General features: G+C 32.7%; 1 protein-coding gene across 4 annotated transcripts in view; it reads right to left on the reverse strand.

Moving 5' to 3' along the window:
- The window catches only part of Btk (tyrosine-protein kinase Btk29A), a 160,509-nt gene that overhangs the window by 67,427 nt on the left and 74,354 nt on the right, over positions 1-18,728 (reverse strand). For all 4 annotated transcript variants that reach the window (XM_035350397.2, XM_035350395.2, XM_035350396.2 and 1 more), the window contains exon 2: positions 1,697-1,777. In XM_035350397.2, coding sequence (XP_035206288.1) covers positions 1,697-1,777 — 81 coding nt within the window. The remainder of the gene's footprint in view (positions 1-1,696; positions 1,778-18,728) is intronic.

The raw sequence follows: 18,728 nt of genomic DNA on the forward strand, positions 1-18,728 counted from the left end.
GTGGGCCAAACCGGGCTTGAAAACCAGGAGGAAAATACTGTTTCTTAAGAGAATTTAAATCATAAACATAGCTTATTAAAAAGATACATGAATATTGTTACATTATGTATTTCAAAGAATTTATGAATTTTAATAATTTTCTTTTTTACTTACAAAAAATATTTTCATAATTGTGCATACATGTTACACTGTTACCATAAATCAGATTTCTAAATCCTATACTAATAAAAACTAGGAACAAAGCTCGCGAGAGGGAGAAACATGCCAGTCATGCAGTATTACATATGCAAGTATCCATGCCTTCTCCAAGATTCACACTCTGGCTCTGAGATCCGGCTGCGCTTAGTACTAGACCGAATGAGCTGCGCATGCATTCTTTTATCTTACTGAAATACTCCCTCTCCCCTTAAAGTCAACAGTACATTATATTAGGGGTAAATCAGGTCTTTAACTCACTTCATGGAAATACATATCAAAACTGAATGACTTACTCTAATATTAAAAATAGCGTTAGAAGCACCTCTCCTGCCGCATCTAAAATGAATGAAATAATTCTTTATGTTTATGTATGCCTGCATGCTTATCGGCTTGAGCAAACAAATGCTCGTTCATAACACCAGTTCAAAATGGATGATTATCATGCTTAATTTAAGAAAAAAATAATTCCCGGTATTAATCTCTAATAATGTTTTTTTGGAGGAAGATACATTCTTGTATTGCATTACTAAAAGTTAATCTATGTTAATAGTGATAATATTGCTTTCCTTACTTTAAATTTTGCTCGGTTTTGTGCGCTGTAAACTATGAATACATTTGCAGATCTCAGTTGTTTAAATTATATTCTGAACTTCAAGTTTCTTCCTTTGCATAATTAGAACTTGATTTATTTAATGCAATGGCAATGCACAGAAGACTCTCGAAATGTAATGTTCAGTGAAAAATGTAAGAGACAAATTCTATCGGTAATAATATTGACAAGAGGCACAAAGAATGTTTAACCGTATAGTTGCAAAAGATTTTCATTGTTAAGGAGACGCACAAATGTTTATTTTAATACAGAAGACCTTTTGTCAATTACAGTAATGTTAATAAAACGATCAGTTAAACGTAATATTCATTAAATAAATTATGAATTATATTAATTACAGAAATTATTTGAAAAATAAAATAATGTTGTAAAAATAGTTACGTTTATTGCTTTTAAATTGATAAGTTCCTTAAGTAATGAATAATTTTTATTAATTCCATGTTAGTGTAAATTAACGAACGTGACACAGCGAATAAAGGAGAACATAATAGGATGAAGAAACAGCAATATTTAAGCAGTAGAAGGATTTAGACTGTGATTTCTTTTTAAACTCAAAGCATGCACAAATTTAATTGATTTGAACCTCTCATAACCTCTGAAGCTGTAATCCAAGCACTGAAAGAATTTAAATTTTAAATATAGAAAGTGTAAGTATTTATTTCATGAACATTTTCTCATGAAAGTATAGTATATCTTTTTAGGTGGATTTTTGTTCTTGGATTATGCGTTAAGCTTTTATTTTTCTTCCCTGTTTAGCAATCAATTAGATTAATTTTTGCACGTGTGACTAAGGTTAAATAGATAATATTTGAAGAAAGTAATTCAGAATTACGATGAATAGGAAAAGAAATAAGAAATGAGGTTATAAATCCGCTTTTCATTTTCTACCTTTTCCAGCGTGAGATCGCCTTCTTCTATGGCTTGAAAAGGATACAGAGCAACAACAATCTTGATGCAATTCGTTTTCATCTGAAAATAAAAAATAATACTCTTGATTTTAACAGGCTTAAAGAAACGTCAAAATATTAACTTAAAAGTAAAATAATAATAATAATGTTTAAAACTGATAGCATATATTATTTATTCATCTAACAGATAAGTTTTGTTATTAATTTTTTTACTTTTTGAAATGCATTTCAGAATCCGTTCATTTGCTTTTGCTTGCAATTTATACACTTCTAGCTCTCTCTTTTTTTTACAAAATTACATAAAAATAATGAAATTAACTTCGTCTATTATTTAATTAGCATATTAAGTGAAATGGTATTGAATATTGTACAAAAATTATTCTGAAAGAATTTAATAATTAAAAAAGTTTCATTTCAGTCAGTTCCTATAAATGGAAGTCAAATAAAACAGCGGAAATATTATTGTTGTTTTCCATTTGTGAAAATTACATCGGATATGTACATAGGTTCTCTTAGCAAAGCTGTTTCAAACATATATAGTTTCTCACGTGGCCAAACCTAGCAGCGCATTTATCGTATGCAATATTTTAAAGAATGAAAATAATAAATAAAGACTATTAATAAACAATTTTTGTGTGTGTGATTATGGCAAAGCCTCGAGGGCTATTTGCCTAAGGGAATGGATGCCTTCGTGGAGGACTTTCTAAGGGGAACTGGCTCGTATACACGTTAAACATGGGAAAAAACACGAAAACGCCCATGCAGCCAGCCCGTTCGCGGGATTCGAGCCTCAGATCGAACTACCAGTGTTCAGCGACTTTACCGCTCGGCCGCTGGTGGGCCTATTAATAATCAAAACCTTGTCTATTAGTACTAATGATTTACGTTAAAAGAACTGAATCTAATTTATTTTTATATGCAGTTTTTGTAATATCACTCGTATGGAAGTATAAACGATTTTCAGCTTTCGTGAAAAAACAGTTGAATGTTTCGATATCCATCAAAATTTGTTCATTGTTTTTATTGTTTTTGTTTTTCTTCTCATAAATATAACAGGTTAACTAAGGATATTAAATTTTTAACTCTAAAACCTTAAGTAACACATTGAATTCAAGTCTCAATAACGCTTAAGACCTCTAATGCAAAATCTGAAACAACTTTAAATCTGTTTAATTATTCGAAATGATCATCGAAGATGAGACTTGGACATAACAAAATGGCAAATTCTTTATCTGAAACAACATTATGTTACAAAATCGCATTTTTAATGTTATTGAATCTAAAAAATCGGAGGATAACTTTAAAAAAAAATAAATGATATAAAAAAAATGTTACTTGTAACGAACATGTTAGTGAAATCAAAAGCTTGCTCAACTTAACTGAAAAATCTGAATTTTACAAACTAGCGTATGAATCACGTTTTGAGTCCGTACAAAATGCTAAACAAAATTTTAAAATTAATATGCTTCTATCACACAAAGGGTAAAAACTTCATTATACAACGAATTAAATATAACAATATATATTTAATTTGTGCAATCAATTCATAAACGAATTCCGAGACATGCAAAAGAATGTCTTAGCTCTGGGAATTTATAACAAATAAATGTAGACGATGCCGTGGAAAAAGCTATACAAGACTTGAAATATTAAGTTTAGGAAAATATTTCGCACTACGACAAAAATTCTGAATTACTTACATCATAAGTAATGAATTAATATCTTGAGTTCCTAATCTTTCTATAGCACTAAGAACTTTATTAAGTTTTTTTTTTCAACTGGAGCATCAAATAAAAAGAGTTTTTTAAATTAAGATTTGGTATAGATATAAGGTATTCCCCCCCCCGCCTTCTGAGCATGCCTTCGTGGTGTAGTGGTCAAGGCACTCAGCGGCTATTCGAGAGGTCCGAGATTCGAGTCCCGGTGAGGGCATTGCTCATTTTTCATGTCTGCAGCTTCAAAAAATCCTAATATCACTACATTGGCGCGCGATCTAAAAACAAGTGGTGGGTGATGATTCTCTACCACCAGGATTTGGTGATTGGGTCCCCTAATCCCCAGTCGCCCTTTAAAAGGGGAGTATATAAGGTATTTCTCCCGCCTTCTTAGCATGCATTCGTGGTGTAATGGTCAGCACTACCGGCGCGTATTCGAGAGGTCCGAGGTTCAAATCCCGGCGAGGGCATAGCTCCTTTTTCTCGTCTCTCAGCTTCAAAAAATCCTAATGCCTCTACAGGGAATTTGCATTCCCTCTTGGATCTGTAGCTTGCTGAAACTGAAGAGCAGAGCAAATATATTTAATTCCTAGTAGTAGCTAACTCTGCTCATCGTCCTGGCTATCATCATGGCTGTGGTTGTAGCTATAGCTCTTGTCATCATGGAGCGGTGCTTCAAAGCACAAAATACTGACATGGATGTCGAAGAAATGAAAAGCACTAAGAGTCCATTAAAGTGTGAGATTCAAAGTCCGCGCCAGTATCTACTGCGTAGAAACGCATCGACTCGTAGACAAATGCCCGGCGACATCATGTAATGCCAAGTGGACCCGACAGACACGACGCAGCAGTTATCGTGATCAAGTTGTAAAGTTCCTCACTTTGGAATTCTAAGTTAATGTTGGAAGTGAAGAATCTAAGAACTGATAAGCGAATAATCGCTTGAGTTCGGTGGCAAGAAACAAGAAGATAGAAGGGTAACTAACCCTTTATTATTTCAATAAGATTTAACAAAACTCCGCCTGAGAGTGTACAAGCAAAACCCGCACTTGGACTTGAACTTAACCTTTTGAAGACGGGATGGCATTATAGTGGCCATATAGGTTGTCCACTTTAGTGGCCATGTCTTTTTCCCCCATTTTCAAGGCTGAAAAGTGGGGTGAAATGTCAAATTTGACGTCCCTGGGGTTTTAACACCTTTTCTCTTTCAAAGGTCTTCCTTTTGCGACATAGATGCACCCCTCTGAGAATCCAGTAAACTACACACAAGAATCTCTGTTGCAAATAGAAGGTGATTTCTTAAAGGGGGGAAAGTATTCGGTTCAAGATTTCCCGTCCTTTGGTAGCCTTTACTGCTACTAAAACCCCGACCTCAAAAGGTTAAAAGACTAAGAATTAAACGAAAACTAAGATTAACTAAAGAAGTATAGCCGAAGCTATGAAGATTCAAATCGAGTTGGCCTCTTAACTTATTTGACTACGAAGCTTAGCAAGAGCCTGAGTACGGCCGAGCGTAATAGCAGCTTTGAGAGAGAGAGAGTGGCTAAAAAGGCAGACGCGCGTAAACCGGAAACTCTGATTCGCTCTCTGACTCAGAAAGTAACATCGTGGTTTAAATACCGCTCCTCCTCATTAAATATTCAACAAGATTCCAAACTACGTTCTGGCCGGAAGTAGTAAGTTGAAGTTAAGAATTTGACAGGAAAGGAAATTTAACTTAAAATTTAACTGTTAATAAAATTAACATAATCCTTACAAAGTCAACACCTGTTTATCTCATTTTCCGGTTAAGTCTAAAGTAAAACTTATTGTAAATTTTACTTTATGGACTTACATCCAGCGTTCCCCACGACGCCCAAATTTTAGTACCTAACGATCACTCTCAACACCCAACAAAATTAATCCAAAATTGCCTTATGTAGTCAGTGTCATAGGAAAGGCTAACTAATGGTATAGCTGTAGAAAGGAATGTTTGCAAGAAATGCATTTATTGAAAACAATCGAACACTACTAATAAATTTTAATAAGAAAAGCAAGAAGGGTAAATATGCAACTGCGATATTTCTTAATTAATCATTTTAACAATTTTTATTTTAGCTCAAATTCTTAATCAGTACAGATAAGAATTAATGCGTTAGAAATAATAATAGAGTAATAGTACATCTACGTATAAAATCAATTGTTATTTACATTGCATTTAATATTAAAACTTGTCTTTGTTACGAGTTACTTTTGTAGTACTTACATACAGAATAAAATATTCATCTGAAATAAATTTTCTAAAGGAAACAGATCTTTAATAAAATTATTTTATTAAATCTCAGACTTATAGCTGAAAATAAAAACGGAAATTTGCTTTTTTTTTGTATAATAAATGTTCAAAATTATGCATCTATAAATGTGAAAGTAAACATAATATGTTTCATTCATAATTAAGTAATATTAAATTAATATAATAAGGATGGTTGTTTTTGCACCTGGCCATGAACTTGAGCCTCTGTTTCTCAGTAATTTACAAAGACTGGAGTTTGAATTTATGCAGATAATACATTTTAATATTCACTAAATATAATCTATATTAATTAAATCAAGTATACACACCTGATGCAATTTTGTGAATCATTTGTATACAGGGCTGGGGTTAGAGCCGAATTCGACTGCGTAGAATTGAGGGGCAGCAAAATATTTAGAATTTTTAGAAGCGGCTAGCGGCAAAATTGAAGGACAGCAAAATTCTAAAAATTTAGGGAAGATACTGGACAGCCGAATTTAGAGAGCAAAAAAATTTTCAATTTAATGAGATACCGAACAACAGAATTTATTAACCGCAGAGATTCCATTCAGGGGCAAAATGGACACAATTTTTCATTACTTAGTACATTTTATTAACACAGAAACGGATGTTTATTGACGAAGCCTATTAAGCGGCTTCTTTAATATGTCTTGTCGGAAGGCAAAATCATCGTGCCATCACTCAGTATCTCTAATGTGGCCATTAATTTTGAAACTAACTCATTTGCAGATTTTTTTACTTAATGAGAAAAGTGCAAATGAAAGTGTTACGGACTGTTTATTCTTAGTTCCAAGATATTTAAAAAATTTTGAGTCAGAGCTTAAGAATAAAATACGGTGGTATCACTGAAATTAAGCAGAAAATACAGGATAAGAAATTTCAACGTACAGTTGTTAGAATGGGAATAATTTATAATATACATTTTCAGAAATTCAAATATACGTATTATTATGATGGAAATAATTCGAAGCGGAATCTCAAAATATTAATATTATTAAAATGCTTTACAGTAATTTTCAAAACTAGCTTCGCAGTGTATAAATGAGAAGGTGCCAAGATGTAGCTTAACTAAGTTGTTATTAAATGAATGCTCTTTTGGACGTTTACCGCACATAAATCAAACATGCTTGACATTTCCAAATCCTCAGCCGTAACCGTTACGCTGCAATCATTTCAATTTTTCTTTTCTAAATAAGCATTTTCGTTTGTCTAATATATAACAAGGAAGATACTTTCACACCAGCCGTAACAGTTAAAAATAGATTTCCAAAATTTCTCACGCTGTTCTTTGGGTAAGAAAAAAACGTGGGAAGAAACTTCGAAAGAAGAAGTAGTAAGAAAGTTCACTTCTTGAGAAATATAAATTTTCTTTGAGTGACATAATCAGTTCTCTTTAATGACAAATTGAATAACTTATATTACAAGCAACAACCATAAAGCACAATAAACCTAGATTTGTTCCATCTCGAAATTTTTATTTTTAACCTTCATTTCAATTATGACTAACTAAACTCGTGAAAATGGTACTGATCAGTGAGCCAAGGAAGTGAAAATCCTTAATATAAAAATTAAGGTGTCTTCCCAAATATGTTTTAAGTTCCCTATGCTTTTACTTTGATTTCATTCGATTCGATTTATTGTTCGATATTTCTATTTCTGAAAATAAATGCGCTGGCATTTTGCGTTTTTTACTCTTGTTACAACAACATCAGTGCAAACAGCTTATGAGAATGTGTGATCAGCATTTATAAGCAGGTTTATGAAATTTTATAGCAAATTACTTCTAATAAACTTGTAAGGTTTTTCTCTTTCTTTACAGCGTGCCTTCATGGCGTAATTGGGAAGCATGTCCGGCTAGCAATCAAAAGATCCGGAGTTGGTGTCCCGCTGAGGGCACTGCACATTTTATATCTTTTCTATTCCGAAATAAACCTATTTACACTACACACTAAATATTGGCTTCGATATCCTGCTTATATAAAACATTATCGCAAACGATTTAGGTAAGATTAGATGCAAAGTAATGCTAAGATCTATTATGTAAGTGATAAAATAAAATTTCCCGATCCAATTCAAGTAAATCTTTTCTAACTCAGTTACAAAAAAATTCATAAGTTTTTAAAGACTTTATTTTACTCTAACCAATTATTTTTATTTTAAGAAACTTTCCTTTCCCTTCTGATTTCAAATTCCTGCCAGAATGCAAATTTAAATGACGTATATGCAAATCTAAGCGAGTTCGGAAACAGTACTTAAGTAGCAGATTTTTAAGAGTTCGCAGTTGGAGAGTTAATTCTGGATTAATGCCTCGTGTCTGGAAGTAGCTCTGTAACTGAATAGTTGTTGCTAGCCGCTTACTTTAGATCAGCGGTTCTCAACCTTTTGACTAACGCGTACCATCTAAACAAAAGTTGAAAAACCTTTTGTAACACCACTATAAAGTACTACTACCACCACCACTCTTGAATAAAGCTTCAGATCGCATAAATTTACGAGTGTTACAGAAAAAAACTCAATCAGGATGTTGAGGTTTTAATTTTTGAATTTAATAGTTAAAAATACTTTGCTTCTTTCAGTACCACCTATTTTTCTCTTGCGTACTACCGCTTGAGAGCACCTGCTTTAGATTATATTGGTATCCTTATAAGGTATTTCTCCCACTTCCCTAGCGCGCCTTCGTGATGTAACGGTAGTTCGGCTGGGCCATTATTCCAGAGGTCCGTGGTTCGATTCCCGGCGAAGGCGGTTGCATATTTTTCATATTTTCTGCTTCCAATTAACCTAATGACTCTACAAGTGGCGCCCGAACTAAAAGGGTTGTGGATGATGATTTTTCTCACCCAGGATTTGGCGACTAGGTCCCTTAAAACCCTAGTCGCGCTTTAAAAAGGTGAAAATGAGCAATGCCCTCGACTGGACTCGGACCTGGACCTCTCGAATACGTGCCGAGTGTGCTACCGTTACACCACGAAGGCATTAAGAGAGGAGGAAGAAAATACCTTATAAGTGCTCTAGATTTTAAATAATAACAGCACTTCTAAAAATGCTGTCATTTTTACCTGAACTTTTGTCTGTTAATCTGAAATCGGCGGTTGGTGTTTTCCATGGACCCTTTCAATTAATATGTGATCTTATGGTAGACAGATCAAGGTGTAATCTTAAAGATTATATCTTGATCTGACTGCTAGGAAGATATGTCTTTTTTCAAATTCCACTATCTTCTTGTGGACAACTTTTACTCATTCACGTGGCTCGAAACGTAAGCAAAATTTTAAAACATATGCTTAAATTAAAAAATTCGCCACACACTTCGTGGAGGCCTCACAATTCATCAATACGTCGCTGCACAGCTTTTGGCAAACACTGAATTGAAGAAAGAAACTGAATTGAAGAAACACTGAATTGAAGAAAAACACTGAATTGAAGAAAGAAACTAGGACACCAGCATTGCTCGTTTAATTTTCATATAAGAGAAGTGATTTTAATACACTTGCGAAATTGAGGATTTTTATAGAATTAAAATTTAAAAAAATATATAGTAGCTTTCTAATTGGATATTAGGTATATCTTTTCAATTAAAGGCTGCTGTATATTTAAATACACTCTGCTGTAATGAAAGTTTTAAGACTAATCCCAGTACTTCTTTATGTTCTGCTACTTTACATGTTAAACCTTATTCTGATTAACAGTCCTATTGTAATAAATTCAGAAAACAAATGTCTTTATTCAGTCCACAACTTTACTGGAATATGCAGTTTAAATTGTCAGATATCAGTTTAGTTCAAATGCAGCGGCAGCTGAGCATATTTTCAATCCGAACGTTTCTTAACGTGATTATTTCTCGAAACAGACAATGAAAAAAATATATTTAGAGCCCATCTGAAGGCAACAGTTTTTCCCCTGCAAGTTATAATATGCGTAGAATATAAAATATTAGAACAGACTTTAACTTGTCAATAACATGCAAATGTCATAAAAAATTCTGATGCACTAAATGTAAAAAAAAAAAAAAAAAAAAAAAAAAAAAAAAAAAAAAAAAACCAAGTCCAATTTTAAAGTTAACCAAGTCCTGTCATATAATAAACAAAACACAGTATGATATCTAACCGAAACAAGATTGAGGTTATATGAATACTGCTAAGCCACAAGGGCTGTCTGCCTAAGAAGAGGGGGATACTTTCGTGGGGAGCTTTCAAAAGAATACTAGCTCATATTCACTTCGCACATGAAGAAAACCAACCACGCAGCCATACTCTTTCGTTTGGGTTCACTACCGATATTCAGCAGTCTTGAGCACTTGGTCATTGAAGGGGCAACCAAAACAAGACTAGTGAAAGGAAATAAAAGTAAATATGAAAGCACGATAATCGAAATCCGTTCTGAACGTGTTCGCCGAGCGAACTAATGAACAGTGTCAAATTATTGTCTCAGTTCCTATCTAGATTATAATTTGAACTCGGATTCGAAGTATCTGAAGGCAATATGACTTTAGTACAGGGAGGAAAAAGTCCATGGAACATGTCAGTGATTCCTTTTAGATAAACAAATGTAGTCAGAGCTGGAACGCATTTCTCAGGTAATCCTTTAACGATGTATTAAAGACTTAACAAGTCCCAAATTCGTACAGATTATCTTAGTTACAGATAGCATTAAGCTGTTGACAAAGACGTAGAATACAATAGCTTATCAACAATGACTTACTACTTCGGAATAATAAGCCACCGCCTATACCATATTAAGTCAATTTCCAGCGTTAACTAAGCTACGACAATTGCTGAATGGCTCGGAAATAATACAAATCCTTAAGCTAAACAAAAGAAAGATGGCCTTCGAGGTGAGAATTTTAGAGGTCATGGAGAAGAAAGCTGAGTAGAGACAAAACCCATCTCGCCTATCATATGTGTAGGAAGGCGGAAGTGTGGAAAAGGCAAAGAAGATTGATTTAGCACAGTCATGCTGCTCTTTGTTTTTCTAGCTGATTTTGAAAAATTATTAGGGGAAAATTAAACTGTTATTGTTGATAATTTAGGTTCAACAGAAATAAAACAAGAAATTTAATTCAAATAAGTATACGGACAGTGCAAGTTTAACTTCCATATATTATAAAAATTTTAATTTGCTTGCTAAATAAATTAAACTCCTCATAGAATCAAAATATAAAATCCTAACAGCTTTCTAACTAGGATCATCGTAATTAGTAAGTTTTTCCTCAGGTAATAACTATTGTATATTTGAACCAACAGCATTCTTATTAAGAAATTAAAGTATTTTTTAAGCGCTGTACCTTACATTCCCTTTTCCCTGTAAGGGCAACAAAAATCTCAGAAGCTAGATAAATTTAATACATATATAATGGATTCTCATTCAGTAGATGATTAAAAAATGTTCTGATAATCTAAAGAAATTAAATTTTTATTTTTAATAAGTGAAAGAAATCTCAGACATCTAATTTTTTAAGTGTTTACAAAATTAGCACTAATAATAAGAACAGCGCTAAGAAGAAGCTTTAGTTGTAATATGAGACTTACATATATCTGTTATTATGTGTATTTTAACTGACCGTCAGCTCTTATTAATGTATGTTATCGAAATTCAATTGTATTCAAATAAATTGTCTCTGAGCAAAAAACACATTATTAGAAAAGAGATTTAATCATTTTAAAACTGAATTAAAACTAACAACATCGTCATGACTATTGCTTGAAAAGTATATTAGTATTACTCTTTTTAATGCACTAGAAAATTATTCATTACTTTTAACTATGAAAAAATATTATTTATGATTTTATTTAATACAAAAACATAATTTCTTTTTAATATTTTCTTTTGTACGAATCCCTCTCCGTCCCCGAGCAATTATTTTGGAAAATACACGAAAAATTACAAAACTTCCTTTTTTTAAAAAAAAGTAAAATTTTTCCCCTTTAAATGCGTGTTTAAAGAAAGGTGAGTGTGTCGTACTTTTAAGACTGTATTTCTTTTATTAACAAATTCTAAAACAAAATTAAGATAATATTTATGAAGTTGAATGAATAGCAATAACACTAGTCAAAATTTGAGAAATGTGTTAAAGTTCCTAATAGGTTCCTTTGCGTAATTTCCTAATTTATTTAAAAAATTGTAGAGTCTTCTTGTTCCTTTTGGGAGCATAAACTGCAGACCCTACTGAAGGCGAATTCTCAAATTTCAAAGCAGCGAATTCTATTAGCTATGTCTTAAAGGAACAGATGACTGCAGACGTTAACAAAACGGAACAGAACATGCACTCACTCGGTGCTCACAAATTAACCACCATTTGTGGCTAAGTAACTTGAACACAGAATAATATGTACAATCACAATGAATTGAATTTTAGCTACACAACTGGCTCCTATTCAATCTAAACCGCTTAATTTATAAGGTATTTCTCCCACCTTCCTAGCGTGCCTTTGTGGTGTAGTGGTTCTGCACGCTGGGCCGGTATCCAGAGGTCCGTGGTTGGATTCCCGGCGAAGGCGTTGCTAATTTTTCATTTCCTTTGCTTCCAAAAATATACCTAATGCCTCTACAGTGGTGCCCGAACTAAAAGGGTGTTGGATGATTCTCCTCACCCAGGATTTGGCGATAGGGTCCCCTAAAAACCCCAGTCGCCCTTCAAAAGGGGGAGTATATAAGGTATTTCTCCCCGCCTTCCCAGCGTGCCTTCGTGGTGTAGTGGTTCTGCACGCTGGGCCGATATTCCAAAGGTCGGTCGTTCGATTCCCGTGCGTTTGCTCATTTTTCATCTTGCCTGCTTCCAAAAAATATCTAATGTCTCTACAAATTGACTACACAAAGCCGAGCCTAGAATATCAATATAATCTTACGTAAGTGGCTAGCAAAATATTCAGTTACAGAGCTGCTTTCAAACACGCAGCATGAATTCGGAACTAACTCTCTCATTGCGAACTCTTAAAATCTGCTACTTAAATAATTTCCCCCCCCCATCTCCTTTAGATTTGCATATACGTCACTTAAATCCTTATTCTGGCAGGAATTTGAAACCAGAAGTGAAAGGAAAGTTTCTTAAAATAAAAATAATTGGTTAGAACAAAAAGGTCTTTACAAAACTACACACTTTTTATATACTGCAGTTACACTAAGCCATTTCTGATCTTTTTCAAGTACATCTAAGTACAACACTTTGCATTAGTAAGTCGGAAAACAGTGCTTTCCATACTTGGTTTACATTTCAAAGGAACCAATAAAGGCGGCGAGAACGATGAACATAAAGCAAAACCCAAAGGCATACATATTTTGCAGTTTAAAATTTAAAGCAATATACTTTCGGCATTATTTGATGTGCTAAGAATATGAGCACTTAGTCTTTGTGCAGACCTCTCAGCAACTGGAGTAATCCTTACGTTTCTCTTTGTACTTTATTAATGGAGCGTGAAGGTAGTTTTTCTTTGATGAAAAAATTACGGTAAGAAGATATGGCTAATGTAGGAAAACTCTAAACTCCTAGAAGACTTTACAATGATCGCTTCTTTGAATAAAAGAATCACTTTTAAAAATAAATGTGGGGTATGCTTTTCTTAATCTTTTATCTTAAGTTATAAGTCATGATATCATATTTTATGTCATAATCCTTTCGGCCAATATTATTATTATTTTACTTGCTCAAGTTTCATATTCAAGTTTCTTTCTTGAATATTAACTGTAGTTTGCATTTATTTTATCTCGAATATAAAGGGTTTTTTCCCCTGAATTAATTTTCATCACTGATCATTAAAACCTTTTATTTCAAATATGCTGAACAATTGAAATCTTTATTTAAACTAAAATAAAATTAATCTGTATAGAATTCTAAAACATATTGTTTATTTCCAGTGTTTAAAATATACAAAGGTATTTCATTTTCTGTACGATAACATGAAATAGATTTCAGACTACAAAGTGTAATGGTATAGAAAAATGTTTTCAAGGATCATTTTTTAATTAATCAGAGAAATTACATTTCTTTTGAAAATTTCATCTACTGATCCAAAGCAAGTAATTCTCTTAAAGCTCTACCGTAGTGCAAATTGAAACTTCATCAAATGCAGAATTTTAACATTTATGTGAAATGGTGAGGGGATTTCTAACACTAAATTGACATGAACATGTACTAATATGAATTTTAGGGGACTCTAACATGAATTTTTGGCCAGATTTTAGTTTTATTTTTATGCTTTACTTTACCGAAATAAAGAAAAAAAATATTCGTTCGCAATCAAACTTTCTTATTATTGACCTTATTTGAAATACTGTTACTGTGATATGATCGCTAAGCAAAAGATTTCTGTATTTCAGCGAGAGAGAAACTTAACAAAAGTTAAATTGAGAAAACTTAAAGTTATAACTTGAACTTTTAGACATTTTAAAAATATTCTGCCTTTAATGCAAATATTTAAATCAGTTATGGTGTACACTAAACTTATAAAGTTAGAAATCTCACACACTTTTCCTTCTTATTTGGTTGTTTTCTACAGAAAACTATTTCTTTTCAGTAAACTTAATTGGCGAAATAAAAATATGATTGAACTATGTAGATTTGGTCACCATGAAGAGAAAGACAAGAATAGAGAGAAAACGTAACTTTTCCGTTGCTGTTAGCCTTCTCTTTTACAAACTTCTATCAGTCCATATAAAACATCACTAGTCCTCATATTTGCAGCATAACATTTTTGCTCATATTTGCAGCATAACAACAGCATTTATTTTGTAGCATAGCAGAGTTAGTCAATTTGCAAATGAATGTAATACTCTTTGCTGAGCGTTCTTTTATAGATAATGTCGGACGTGGCGCTAAGCCGACTAACCTATAAAATAAGCATGCGGTATTCCCTTCCTCCGTCAACAGTCAGCAACCATAATCCGCGCATAAAATTTCTGTTAAACGTTTTCTTGAAATTCTTAATACTCTTCCCAAAGTTTCTTTCTTAATACATTTTAAGGATAGATTATTTATAATATTTTTGAAAATGGGTTTTTTATTTTTAAAATGTTCAACATAGTCTACACTTCATAATGATTACTATGATCAAATGCTTTTTTATGAAAAACATTTTTCCACTGTAGGGTTTATATTTATTTTAACTAACATTTATTTTACGTTTAAGCTATCTTTCCTGTCAAGCCTTTACTTTTCCCTAGAATTGCCAATGCCAGAGTATGTAAATTGTAGTAGAACGCGCAGTATATTCAAATTTTAGCAGAAGTAAGTTGAGTTTAAATAGAAGGGAAACGAGATTGTATGTGTGCTTCTTGAATCGCGAGCGTGAAGGTTGCTAGGTAGAAATTTAAGAACCGCGCGTTTCGGCCTGTGTGCCTATTTCGGCAGTTCGTTGAATCTTCAACTGCTTAATCAGTAAGCTTGCTGAATCTTAGAACGCGGTTAAGTTAGTTACGATTTTAGAGCCTCGTAGGTAGTGATCTCGTTATTTATTCATCCTGTCATTTATGTTTAGTTTCACATTTCTGTTTTGTTAAACCGCCGGGTCGGCGTAGTTTGTGAGTCAAGTGAACGCAGGTGTTATTTCTAAAGTGGAATAAAAAGGGCTTTAAACCCTTCTTACGAGTTTGTGTAATTTACAGTTCATAGCAGTCACTACCACTGTTGCTGACAAGTTGGGGCCTCGCAACGCTATACCACAACTATACTAAGTAATCAGTTATCATGAAGAACAATACTTCAGGTAATAACAGTTCCAAAGCCGATCAGACGATATAGTGGTTAGGGGAGCAAAGTGCGATTCCAAAAGGGTTTGAATCGCGGAGAAGGCATGGCTCTAAGGTGGCTTGGCAAATGCGGTCAAGGGCAGGAGACTGACGTTAATTACGGAATGGGAAAGTAAACAACTGTGTCAGGGATCATAAGGGGAGATATATTTTAAAAAAATTGTTTTTAGGTCTCATTCAGTATCAGTATATCAGAAATAAATGATGCATGTGGTATCAGAATGGAGACAAATTACATAAGATACGAAAAGTTATATTTATTTGTTTCTTAACATTTCATTATTACATTGTTTTCGTTCAGGAATTTCCTTCCACCCCCCCCTGAGCAATACATACAGGTACATGTAAGTCGGCTGCTATAAACAAATAATCTTACCCAATTCCAGTTGAACAGCGCTTATTAATACTAATTGTTTACGGAAAGCATCCTAGTTTTTGAAAAGCTTCGTATCATCTAACATAAAATTAATGAATCATCTTAAGAATGATTTTGTGTTAAATATGGCAAAACATATGAGGGTTGGCTAGGTATGATTTCATGGAGAATTTTCTAAGGAAAATGGGCTCATATTTACATACCTTAAGGAAATCCGCGAAAATGCTTACACAAAGTGGTACGTTGCAGTAGGGTTCCTTCAATCCATCTGTTAAATTTGCATCTAATTGTCAAGTGCTCAATTTTTTTGGCTAGTTTATACATTCAAAGGAAAATACAAGTTACTCACTGAACTTCGCACGTTAGTCTGAATAACCTTTAAACCCGATTAACAGTATATTTCTGTGACAAGGCGAGCTTTCTGACTGTACAATCTGTTTTACATTTAGCGAGCTTGTGCCAAATAAGTTTATTCGCTATTTTATGTAATTTCTGCAATATTTTGTAATTCTTTTATTTTTTTCATTTAAATTTTATTTTTTTAAAGATAATTTCTTTTATTCACAAATATTTATATTTTCTATTTTTCTAATAAGTGAAACATTTAATTAGATTCTGATATTTTGTTTTCATAAGATAAAGTACGAAATCTTTGTTAAAATTTTCATAGCTCACTGTAGTTCAGTGACCGTATTTTAATGTGCCATTTTATTCGCGAGTCCATTCATCCGATTTGAAACTTGGAAATGAATTAACAAATCGATCTTTCCATTCAGTTGGTCCTATCGACTTGAATACAGTGAGCCTGAGTAAACGGGAAGTATCTTTCGTAAATATAAAAACCATTATAAGCGCATTTCTAAATAACAATTTTAAAATATAATTTTGACAGCTGTTTGACGCTTCTTTCAAAAGATTTCTTAATTATAAATATAAATATATGTACTGAAAATTACGAAGAGAATAACACATACGTATCTGTTATTACGAGAATAAGTATTGTTAATGTATGCAATAGGGCTTGAAAACTCATTTTGATTCACCTTTCTTTTCTTTATGAATGACGAATATCTGTTTGCCATACACGTGATCAAATAGGGAATAAGTGTTTAATCCGTAAGATTATAAGTATTGATTAACATTTCCTATAACTACTTCTAATTGAGGCTTTCTAAGAGCAACCCCCTTAATTTTGACTCGCAGCTTTTAATTTTAGACTAGGATATGAGCATAGAATCTACCTTTAAACAATGGGATTTTTTTTTAAACACTGTGGCATGACAGTGCCTAGTAATAATAGTTTTAGCTTTGCTAAGAATCATTTTCTTGATTCTCATATTGATTTTTTTCCAAAAGATATTAAAAGCTGCAATTGACGAATATGAGCAATGCATAATACATACATATATAACGTAAGCATACCCATAAAGAAAAATGAACCCCAACAAAAGCTGATCGACTGCTATTGAACTCTAAAGAGGGGTTTATCAGAAGGAAAATGGCAATTAAAATCAATTAAAATTCCATTTAATTGATTTTAATTATTTATTTACTGTATCGATTTATTACTAATTGTAATGGATTGGAATATTTGAATATGAATTTGCTGAATATTTAAGAAAAATATTATGACTGCGAGAATAGGAAAAAAAAACATTTTTTGAATATTTACTTTCTTATAAAATGCAGATGAATTCATTTTTACTCAATGAAAATCAAAATTTAGTAGCTAATTAATCTGTCTTGTATCGAGCACTTTAGTTCAGTGATCCTTATTAATGTGCGCTTTTTTAAAAAAAAATTTAAATGCTTCAAGAATACTTAGAAAAGGGCATAATTCTCTTCTTACCCTTAAATTCTTCAATAAAAAAAAACTGCATTTTCAGCTATAACCAAGTGAAATAATTTTCTAAGTATAATTCAAAGCATGAAAAATAAGGTACATAAACAGCTTTGGAAATGCAACTAGCATTGAGATTCTCTTTAAGAAATATGGTGAAGCTTAACAAAAAGTCTACGAAGTGAAGCAATTCCGTAGAATATTTTCTAACTCTTTATGATTAAATTGCACTCAATTATACTTTATAAACGACATGTAAATACTATTTAATGTATATGTGTGGATGTGTGTGTAGGGGGACTCACTAGCGGCTGAGCGAGCTGTAAAGCCGTTGAACTCTGGCAGGTCGATCCGGGGTTCGAATCCGGATCGACGGGGATGGCTGTATTTGCGTTTTCGAGGTTTTCCCCACGTGTAACGTGCGTAAGAGTCAGTTTTGCTTAGAAAGTTCTCCACGAGGCACCCTTACCCTTAGGCAAATAACCGTCGAATGCTTTGCTATAATCAAACAAACCAGACCAAACAATAGATATATAAATAAGTAGCTTAAAAAACTGCTATATTTTATGTATACTTATCAAGTAGTATTTAAATATATATAATGATTAAAAGAAAGGAAAAGTCGGATCCTAACTGATTGTATATAATGTAATCCCTATGAAGGCCCTAACAATTCTTTCTCACTTAAAGTCGTAACCCAAAAAGAGAACAAGTAAAATTAAACTTCAGATACGTATACAATACTGAATCTAATACAAAAAATACAAAATATAAAAATAAATTATATATGTACCAAACCTAACTAACTATTTATATTGATATTACGTAAATATACGTATGGTAATGAACATTGTATAATAAAGATATTTTATACCTTGTTCTATAATTGGTTCCATTTATAATATACCTATACATAGATATATATAATTTAAGGATTCCATTTAAGGATTATAGTAGTAGTTAATACTACTACATATAAAACCCAAAAGTGCATCAATAATGTATTTTTCAGTATTATTTAACTTCATTCTTAGGAATTTTCTGCAG

This window comes from Stegodyphus dumicola, chromosome X2, assembly GCF_044657685.1.
Source record: "Stegodyphus dumicola isolate Sdum_Otavi_A_Nest chromosome X2, ASM4465768v1".
Lineage (NCBI taxonomy): Eukaryota > Metazoa > Arthropoda > Arachnida > Araneae > Eresidae > Stegodyphus > Stegodyphus dumicola.